A 12,008-nucleotide genomic window follows, 5' to 3' on the forward strand; every position below is an offset into this window, starting at 1 on the left:
CCCTCCATAATATCCGTAAATTAACGCTACTGCTTAACATGCAAATACATTTTAAAAGTATAGATTATATGACATGCAAACTAAAAACCTTTATTTATCCTTATACTTTTAGCTTTTGATGTCGTAAAAAATAACTGCCTGCAACTTAAGGAATGACATTTTTTCTCTTGAAAAATAAATCGTTTTACATTCACAGAAAATCTCTCGGCGGTGATAAAAAGTATACTTTTGTATAGCAAAATAAACGTTGTCAATATTTTTAGAAAAAAATATCAATTGTTAATTAATTATTAATTCAATTATCGTCAATGACCGTTGCCATTTTTGCATATCACTTCAGTATAAAATGATAGATAAAAACACATCTAGCCTCTAATGATAGATAAATAACAGATAAAATGGAAGATAAATCTAATTCCTAATATTCTTATAATAAATAGGATGAGCCAACATTTTGCACTTATAGTGATGCAAATCACTTCTTATTTGTTTTTTGTTATTCTTTTTTTATTATTTTTATTATGTTATTCTTTTTTATTAGTTTTTTGTTATTATTTTCTTATTTGTTTTTTGTTATCCTTATTTTGTGTCATTCACTGCCTTGAAAAAAAATATTAACAAATCTTGAACAAGAATTTATAATAGCATCAATTTATAATAGCATCATTGACAGGCTTCTAATATGGTCATAATCCGGGGGGAGGGGAGTTGGAATCAATTTTCCCAAGTCAAGTGAAAATAACCAAATGCAAAATGAGCCATATACTGCCAAAGGCAAAGGTTTACTAAATAAAAGTGGTCTGTTTCTGTGGATGCTTGAATTATGTAGGCCTATCTTAGTTTTGACACGATTTTTGAAGACCATAAAGCTCAGCTGAGGGGTGGGGCAGCTGCAACCTGCCTAAAAGCAAATTACGCCCCTGACATTGAACAAAATAACAGCATTCTTATAAATGATAACTGAGCTCTAGAAGAAACAATTTAGTATTTTAGAAGGAGGTTGGAAGAGGAAGGAGGTCGGAGCAGGAGGGAATTTGGAAGTAGGTTGGAAGGAGCAAGGTGGAAATTGCAGGAATTAAGAACTAAGGTTACAATATGCACAAAATCTTACCTTGATTGGAGTTCCACAATTGGCTGGCTCACTCTTGCCCGCTGCATTTACAGCAATTACTCTAAATTCATAGTCCGTATTTTCTGTAAGACTGATAATTGTATAATTGCAATCAACTACATTATATTCATTGCATCTAATCCAGAAGGCTCCTCCCACGTCTCGCTTTTCAATAATATAGCCCGTGATCCTAGAACCACCATCTGAGGTTGGTGGAGTCCAAATCAAATCAACATAGTTTTTGCCAACTTTGACAACTTGAGGAGTACCGGGTGGAGATGGAGGAGAGCTTTTGCCTTTAGTTTTAAATCGTTTGGAAGACTGGCTGGGCTTACTAAAACCAGCTGCATTCTTTGCTTTCACTCTAAATTCATACTCATGACCAACCGCAAGGCTGTGCACAGTGTACGTTGTATCTTTTATGAGGTAGTCACTGCAAATTCTCCAAGACTGGTCTTCTTGTACATCACGCATCTCAATCTGATATCCCTGAATGCGTGAACCTCCGTCTGTTCTAGGACGTTCCCATGTGAGGGTAGCATTACCAGAAGCCCAGTCAGATACTCGTGGTGGTCCTGGTGGATCAGGTACAGTGAACGGAAATTTGGCGGTGATTGGCTCTTCTCCATCAAGCGGTTCAGAAACACCGTATTGGTTTTCACTTCGTACGCGGAATGAATAGTTTTTACCGGGCTCCAGCCCCATAACGTTATAGTTACAAAACGTACAAAGCTGCTGATTTTTATCCAGATTCCAAGACTGGATTCAAGACGTTCAACGACATAGTTAGTTATAACAGATCCTCCGTCGTCACTCGGTGGACGCCATGACAAGCTGCACGTTTCTGGTGTAATGTCACTTATATCCAATGGTCCAATTGGTGGCGTGGGCTTATCAACAACCAAGACTTTGCAAGAAGCCGAGTCAGAACCTAAACAGAAATGGAGTCAGTTTCAGAAAGAATATTTAATATATAGTATAATAATATTTATATATTATATATTTATATACATAATGTATATATATATATATAATATATATATATATATATATATATATATATATATATATATATATATATATATATATATATATATATATATATATACAGATATATACATAAATATATATATATATATATATATATATATATATATATATATATATATATATATATATATATATATATATATATATATATATATATATATATATATATATATATATATATATATATATATATATATATATATATATATATATATATATATATATATATATATATATATATATATATGTATATATATATATATATATATATATATATAATATATATATATATATATATATATATATATATATATATATATATATATATATATATATATATATATATATATATATATATATATATATATATATATATATATATGTGTAAATATATATATTAAAATATCGGGTTCTGCAAATATCGGGTTTGGTACTACCCTATTTACAGTATACCCTGTCCCAGGGTATGATAACGCGATCGAGTGGTCAAATGGCCACTTTCTAAAGCCTTGGGGGTAACAAACCCCCCTTTCAATACAATGATGACGGTATCTCGTAAGTCTATTCCTGCCCAGAACCCTGCCTGGTTTCCGGGAAAATTAGTAGACAGTTTGTAGAAAATACCTTACTTGTATTCTTCCAACGGTTACTTATAATAAAAAAAAAATATACTTCCTCGAACGGGGTCTAAATGCAGACTAACTCAAATATATTATTCTGTACACAACTGTTCATAGGGGCGGACCTTTGCTTGGCCCAGCCAATCCTCTCGATCCCCATTCAAAACCCATTTTACTTTCTTAGCTTTATCTTTCAATGAGTCACCAGGAAGTCCAAAATAATTTAGTTCATAGCTTACTTATTGCAAAACCACTATGGCTTGGCAACGAGACTTTCAAATTGTCATTCGAAAATTATACTACAGGCAAATCTAACACAATGTAATTACGGAATAAAAATAGGTCATTTATCTGAAAAGAAAATAAAAACATATACAACTATATATACAAATATATATTTTTTTTTTTTTTTATATATATATATATATATATATATATATATATATATATATATATATATATATATATATATATATATATATATATATATATATATATATATATATATATATATATATATATATATATATATATATATATATATATATATATATATATATATATATATTTGTATATGTTGGGGTTCCACCCCTGTTTTCTTTTCTTTTCAGATAAATGACCTATTTTTATTCCATAATATATATATATATATATATATATATATATATATATATATATATATATATATATATATATATATATATATATATATATATATATATATATATATATATATATATATATATATATATATATATATATATATATATATATATATATATATATATATATAATAATTATTATGATACAATAATTGTATAATATATAAGGATATATTTAATATATAGGACGTCCAAAACACATACTTGCGCAGCAAGAAGAGGCCTTTATGTCAATCAGCCTCCAAGAAACTCAAGATAGTGACGATTTTTTCCCGCACAATCCATGTTTATTATTTAACTTTCCTGCTTTTTTACATTTTTCTTTAGCCCCCCCCCCCCCCAGAAATATCTGTTTCATCCCCAAAAGAGACAATACCAGAAAACAGATCCCTCAGGAAAACGATGATGGGAAGAATGAATTCAACAGTCGCTAAGATTACTGAAAATTTCAACAAAACAAAATTTACTGAAGAAAATTGACATAAAGTAGCATTAGATAAAGTGACGAAAGAGTAGTAAATTAGTCTCCACTTTTGATGTTTGGTTATTTGTATTTGGAAAAAAAGAAATACTAGAAATGGAGTCGGTAATTTTAACTTAAAGACTTGGTTCATGACACAAGGATCAGTATATTGACTGAATTTTAGCCAGCCAAAACAAACCAATAGTCCTCAAGTTTGAAGTTTTTTTTAGCCAAAAAAAGAATACAAAGACAGTCCGCAGAAAAGGGGTTTTTAATTATAACTTAATGACTTGATTTCAGACCCATGGGAAAGCATATTACTTTTTCTGGTAATAATATCGTTTTCGTGTTCTAGACTTCTGAGAATACATTTTGTTTTCCTTAAGAAAAAAGAGAATATAAAAATAACGCCAATATAGCAAAACCAAAAATGATAACATAAACTGTAATTGTATCTTCACGAGTGTGGAGGGAAGAAAACTTGAAAATACCCCCTTACCCTTATCTGAAAATGAGACAATTAGTCCCTCCATTTACAACAAAACAGAAGAGCTTACCTTCAGAATTGGATAATCTGATCGTATATTTTCCTGAATCACCTCTCTTCGCGCATTTATTAATAAAAACTGTGGCAGATGTCGAAGTGTCAAACTTAACTCTGTCATCTTGGAAGACTTCGTCATTATTAATGGTCCATTGTACTTTGGGCAATGGACTAGCATAGAAGGGGACGGTTATTGTGAACTCTTCTCCGGCGATAATTGTCATATCTCGAATACTCAAATCACTTGTGATCTTTGGTGCACAATTAGGTGGTCGACACATGATAGCATCACAACCGTCACTAAATGGTCCTTGCCCTGAAAGCAGAAAAAAGTAAATAAGACACGAAATGAGATTTCTGTCGTCATACAGTATAACAAAAATAAACAACGATTTATTCAGTATTTCCTGCTAAACCTATTAAGTTTAGGCACATAAGAAAGGAGGGACGTTTGGGCTAACTTTGACTTCCCCAAAATCCCAAAATTTAAAATATTTGACCCTGAAAGTACAAAATTAAATAAGAAACAAAATGAGATTTCGGTATGTTACAGCATGAAAAAATAAAAATCAATTTAAACAGCATTTCCTGCTAAACCTATTACTTTTAGGCCTATAGAAAAGAAGGAACTTTTGGGCTCAACTTGCCTCCTCTACATCTAAAAATTTAAAATATATAGCCCTGAAAGATGAAAAGTAAATAAGGCCTAATATGAGATTTCTGTCATGTTACAGCATGAAAAAAAAAAAATCTAAACAAGATTTCCTCCTAAACCTTCTACTTTTAGGCACATACTAAAGGAAGAGCGTTTGGGCTCATCTTGTCACCCCCCAATATTCCAAAATTAAAAATATTTGGCCCTGTAAAGTAAAAAATTAAATAATGCACGAAATGACATTTCTGTCATGTTGAAATATAAAAAAAAGAATTAATCTAAAAATCATTTCTTGCATATAGCTATTAACTTTAAATACTTGGGAAAAGAGGTACATTTGGTTCATATTCTCTCCACCTATATATAAAAAATCAAAAATATTTTGCCCTTAAAATACAAAAGTATATAGACACGAAAGAAGACTTCTGTCAAAACGAAAAATACAAATTAATTTCAACCTCACTTCCTGCTAATACTATTATTTTTAGACACGTAAGAAAAGGGGGGGGGCGTTTGAGCTTATACCCTGTAAAAACTAAGGAAAGTTTTTCTTATTTTTGTATTTGTTTTGTAATTCTCCTATTATTACTGGTTTCGTCTTATAATCCATTTGTGCATACTTAGTTTCTCGACACATGGTATTGTTACAACTACTATTGAACGGGCCTTACCCTTAAATTACAAAAAGTAAATACTGAACGAATTAAAAACCCTTCATCAGGTCTATTTTGTCTCACTAAGGGCAACCTATATAATTATTTTTTTTTACATTATTTTTGTAATTGGAAATGAGTAGTGGTTAAACTAAAATTGGTTCTTTAGTACCTTGGTTGGGCCCCTATTGATTTATAGTAAGGCACCGGTTTGCTGATTTTAGTACTGAAGATATATAAAAGTTTTTAAGCTCGAAGATCCTGATTAATAATTTCAGATCTCAGTAAAATTATTAAAGTAATGTAGAAGACATGGTCAACATGATCAAAATCATTAGATAGAAGTCAAGATCATCACTTCCTGAAACTGCTATGCTTCAGGAAAACTCAGTTTCAGGAAAACTGAGGAGAATTATATATATACAGGAAAACTTGAAACCTCTTATGATGCTATCTTCATCCTCTACCAAATTTAAAACTTATGACGCTATCTATACAAGAAAACTTGAAACCTCTTATGACGCTATCTTCATCCTCTAACAAATTTAAAACTTATGACGCTATCTATACAAGAAAACTTGAAACCTCTTATGACGCTATCTTCATCCTCTACCAAACAGAACAACAAATTATTTTAGATATAAAGCAGCGGTTGCTTTAATCAATTAAAAAAGCAGAGAAAATTTTCCCAGACACCCCAGCCCTCGAAACCAAATTTAAAACTTATTATTCAGAATGGAATAATTATTCCACGGAACATAAGGATTAATTTATCTGAAGGGTGAAACAACAAACCCTCTATTTTATTTAATGGATTTCCTAGAGTTGCTCTTCCAAATTTAAAAGCCTTGGGGTCTCGAAGTATCGAAGTACCAGTCCGAGTACCAAAGACTCGATTTCAGTGAGAACTGATGCCTAGGAATCAGACCACATTATTCTTTAATAAAAAAGCTAAACTTAGAAATGAATCTAGAATTGATTTGAAAATATTCAGAGATAATAGTTGACAAGTAATAGTTACATTAGCAGCTTTCAAATTTCCTATATTTTTTATGCCTAGCTATTAATCATTTCGAATTTCTCTAAATACTAAGCTAACGGTTGTTAAACTTAAGGTTTATTCCTTTACTTTTATTGTTATCGCCCAGCCAACCACCAAAAGAGCAGTTTTTACGACAATGTGTCGGCATTTGACAGTGGAAACTGCATATCTACAACTTTTTTTTAGTGAAAATCCCAGCACACTATTTTCGTATCACCGGCTTCGAGACAAATGTATTCTCTCCAAGATTTACTGTAAGTGATAAGCGTCATTTGGCCAAAGTTATTGCCTCCGGGACGCCTTTACTTGTTGAATGTTTGTGTTCAGTGATGCAACGTCTTTGCAAGGTTTCTCTGACCTCCTTACAAATGTAGATATATTGTTGTCACTGGCAACCGGTGATCAAATGATTTTTTTTTAGTGCATGACTATCAATGCAGTGATATGACTATCAATATTCATTGTTTACACCAAAGTTTCAATTCACTGGCAGATATTCAGTGATATTTAAGATAGATGAAATTTTACGATTGTACGATATTGAGCCAGCTGGGAAATCCCACTGGCATCACAGACAGGTGACCAATATTATTATTTGACGATCGACAGACAATATCCACTAGACTTGTAGGCTAACGGGTGACTTAGATTTTTCGTACTTTCTGACCTTAGCCTACTGGTAAAGGCCATTGAAATCGCAGGCAGACGACCGAGGTTTACGGGTGACTCATGACTGACAATACCCACTAGACTTGCAGGTGAACAGGTGACTTAGATTTTTCATAATGTCTGAACTTTGCGTACTGGGAAAGTGTGCTGGAATCGAAGGCAGGCAGCCAAATTGTAGGGTTGACACATGACCGACAATGTCCACTAGACAATGTACATTATATGGCAAAGTAGACTGACATGTTGATTGTGGCTCATGAATAGACAGTAATTTAATAACTGATAATTGGTGAAATATAGTTTGATAATTGGTCGTACAATTGATAATTAGTTTTCTTAATAGTTTAAATCTATATATTAAAGGAAAATGTGGAGTGGAGTGAGATTTCATTATAGGATACTACAACGCGATGAAGATAACGTAATCATTAATATATGAAGATATCATGAAGACATAATCATGAAGATAACGTGACTCATTCATGAGGACTGAAGGCTCGATTTACTGCCTGAGCAAACTGAGGGTCATTTGCTAGGGCTATGAGCCTAAACTGCTTATGAGTTTACCCGAGCTAAGTGAGGGTCATCAAAAGTCTCACGATGTGGGCTCTTCTATCTAGATGATATATAATGTGAATTAGTTCGTTTAATATGGATCATTATATAAATTGATATATGAAATATATTACTGATATATACGAATCGATATTGTTATTTGATAATTGATATTTTAATAAGCTACTTGATAATTAAATTAATAAAGTAAATGACAATGTCAAATCGGTGTCTATCGCAGGAATATTTTTTATTCTTAAATCAGAAACTCAGTTCTACTACTACTACTACTTACAAATCACTGCAGTACCAAGGCACCTGAAGCCAACACATCTGCGCACGCTCCTCCTCCATCCCGATCTATTCAAAGCCTCCCTTTCTATACCCCCCAGAGAAATTCCCATTTCCCTTAAATCTTTCCTTATGACATCCCCAACCCCATTCGGGACGACCTGATTTTTGTTTGACCCTAGACGTTATCCGACACGGACACTAAGTTCTAAGCTGAATAATATTGTTCAATAATAAGGGAAAAAATATCATAAGAAGTGAAGTTTACCTGCAGCATTCACAGCAGCTACTCTGAACTCATATTCGTGGTACTCTGTGAGATTTATAATTCTATAGCTAAGCTCTGGTACTAAGGAATGCGAGGCTCTGGTCCATTTATCTTCTCCTTTATTTCTCTTCTCAATAATATATCCCTAAAAAATTTAAAAAAGTGAAATATTTTCAAAGCTACTTATAGGCTATTTACACTTCTATCATAATTATATTCGACTACAATATTGTTAGTTGGAATGAGTAATAAAGAATGATTATTTTGGAATCAGTGGAACAAGTAATATTATTTGGAAAAAGTAATAAAGCGTGTCTTAAGATTATTTTCAGTGAAAATTAAGTGAATAATTTATTTTGTCTGAAAATTCACCTCTTTGCAGAGGTTCAGTTAATCGCTATTGTTCGCTTTATTATAGCTTTCATCTGTAACATGAAAGTTTATTATTCCGCACAGATTAGACGCTCGTTTATAAAAACTAGTAATAGACTTCAGTTTTTCATTACGGAAACAGATAAAATCACCTAACCAACTGATGGACCATGATTTTTTGGTTTAGTAAAGCTAATTGTAATAGATGTGTGAAAATTATTGTAATAGATACGTCTGTAGTTTCTAGGGCCCTTGGAGCTCATCAATTTCCGTATAAAGACCGTAATTAACATAAATAAACTCTTGAAAGAGTATAAAAACGCACAAAATTACCATAAGAAAACGCATAAAATTACCATAAAAATGCATAAAATTGCCATAAAATTACCATAAAAACGCTTAGAAGTACCATAAAAACGCATAAAATTACCATAAAAACGCACAAAATTACCTTAACACTTGACCCTCCATCATTCCTAGGTTTAGTCCAGGTGATTGTGATTGAAGTTTCAGAGGTTTCTAGCGCTCTTGGAACTCCTGGTGGGCCAGGTGGATCAAAGGAATGTCGAGCTTTGACTGGACCCTCAATTGAGGCTGGGTCAGATGAGCCATATTGATTTTCAGCAATGACTCTAAATTCATAGTCACGTCCAATGGCAAGTCCGCGTATTTTCGTACTTGTTGTTGTAACGTAGCCAGTGACCTTCAAGATAAAATGTGTCAATTTTATTGATTAGTCAAGGAATTAATTAATCAACTAATTAATTAAAGGGCCCTGAATTTTTAATTAATAGATAAAGTCATAGTCGGTAACGTTTATACATTATTAAAAAGTTACACACCAGACATTAGGGGAGAAATTAGGGTATCATTTATGTGGTCAGTGGAGTGCTAGGGGGGAAGTTTCCAGAAGTTTCAAAAAGTGAAATTTTATACCCGAGTGTTCAAAATTTCCACGAGAATTCCATCAGATATATAATATGGAAAGGGCATTTGAATCCCCACCTCCCTTATCTCCAGGAATATTTAGACTATGGAAGACAATTCAAATTCTGAGGGAGTTGAAAATTCACTTCTAATTACGGATATTTTTTCATAACATCAAAGTACTATTATAAAAAGTTGAAACATATTTCAACTTATGTAAAAAGTTGAAACATATTTCAAAAATGGTTCTTTGTCTGGATGTTGGGATTGATGAATGTTTGATATTAGTATGATTTGTGTTGTGGTGTTCTCGCGCTGGGGTGGCTTCATTTGTTATCTCCTACCTTGCGTGTTTTTTTTTATATCTTGTATTTGTTATTTCGGCATTTTCTTATATTTGTTTATGGCCGACACATCAAGCTCTGCTCTCCGTCGACCAGTTTAAAAATTTATTTGTCAGGTGTTTTTGTCAATAAAAGATCTTGTCTCTTGATGTGTAGAGATTAAGGGGTTATGATGAGCGATTTTGTTCCCTCAAGTTTAAAATTCATCAATTTTACTAAGTAAGACAAATATACCTAAATGAGCCTTTGTCCTGGAAGTAGTGTTAAAAAATTGAAAGTGTAGCATGAAGAATGGAGGGCTACTGGATAGCAGCCCTCCAGTATATTTGTGATTACCCTGAATATGTATTAAAATGAAAAGAAATTAAATTTTAAAAATATATCTTTTATTTGAAAAATTTAAACCTAAGACGAATAGGCATTATTCTATATCTGAGACGAGTGCTGCCTCCTGCAACCAATGTTCTTTATGGTAATTTTGACCTTTTTTTCTGAATATTTCAGAAATGAGTGTTCTATTACCGGAGCACTTTTTTTCTATCACAACATTTCATGAATGAAAGGGCTTAACTTAATCACATTTGCTTCAAACAAATTAACTTTTAATTCAACATAAAATTCAAAGGAACAATAAAATTATAATATATTATAAATGAAATACTCGCAATTCCCTACTGACAGTACTTTTTGGATTCTACAATGTTTTTCAGAAATCACAAGCCAAAATTTAGCATTAGGATCCGTGGGTGGAGGGAAGATGGCCCCTTTAAACATAAGATCATTCATTTTAATAATCATATTTTTATCAAAATTGTCTGGCATTAATTCTAGCGAAATTAATTTTTAGAAAGGTCCTAAAAATTAGATGACCAGGAGCACTGGTAAAGACAGGAGGGTCCAAAGAATAATTTGAACACCAAAATACTTTGAAGTGTAAAAAATGTGTAAGAAATCATGGTTTAGGAAAAAAACCTAAAAATAGCCCAATTCAGTTCTTGTTGAAATTTCTACGAGGACTCGTAAACAGAGACATTTAGTAAATAGCAGATAAAAATGAAACACTTGTCGTAAAATGATAAGCTTTAAGTGGCAAATCCAAGAGACCTAATATTGCATTTGTAAAAATTCTTTGGGAATTAATGAAAACACAATATATTTGTGCTGGTACTCTAATCTTTTTAAAATTATCAAAATAAAAGATTATCAACTTAAAATATATGTGTGAACCTTACCTTTGACCAAGCAGGTTGTCTAGGCTCTTTTTTTTCTACAACATAGTTCGTAATGTCTGCACCACCATTGTCTTTAGGAGGACTCCAGACCAAAGTCAATGTTTCACCAGCAAACTCTTCAACACGCAAGTTTTGTGGTGGACTAGGACGATCAAGCACACGGACGTTTATTGTAACAGTCTCAAACCCAGATCTATTTCTGAGTTGAAGTTTGTATGGACCCGTGTCCGTACGCTTGGCTGCTTTTACTACAAGCGAAGAATAATCTTCCCCAATCTGAAAGCAGAATATAAGCTGTTATAAAGTATAAACTTTACTTTTTTATTATAAGGGGGGTAAGAAAAGGGTCCTACTTTTTATGATTCCCCCCTATTTTTTAGGAATTGGATAGTATTTCTAAATAGCATTGTAGTTAATCATTTTAAATGACGGAAATATTAAATTTTGACTAATTAGGGATATATACTTTCCCCTTTGTTCTCTGCAAATACTCTATGACCTGAAATTAGCTGTCACTTGTTGCCTCACTTATCAACTACAAGGCTCCCTA

At 32.2% G+C, this 12,008-nt stretch overlaps 1 protein-coding gene across 1 annotated transcript in view; it reads right to left on the reverse strand.

The window, feature by feature from the left end:
- The window catches only part of bt (projectin protein bent), a 379,904-nt gene that overhangs the window by 26,966 nt on the left and 340,930 nt on the right, over positions 1 to 12,008 (reverse strand). Inside the window, 6 exon segments of the mRNA XM_089089036.1 lie at positions 1,112 to 1,833; positions 1,836 to 2,042; positions 4,464 to 4,766; positions 8,584 to 8,728; positions 9,407 to 9,658; positions 11,459 to 11,734. Coding sequence (XP_088945162.1) covers positions 1,112 to 1,833; positions 1,836 to 2,042; positions 4,464 to 4,766; positions 8,584 to 8,728; positions 9,407 to 9,658; positions 11,459 to 11,734 — 1,905 coding nt within the window.

Source organism: Artemia sp. Qi Xiang Cuo, chromosome 1 (assembly GCF_049724085.1).
Source record: "Artemia sp. Qi Xiang Cuo chromosome 1, ASM4972408v1, whole genome shotgun sequence".
Taxonomy (NCBI): Eukaryota; Metazoa; Arthropoda; class Branchiopoda; order Anostraca; family Artemiidae; genus Artemia; species Artemia sp. Qi Xiang Cuo.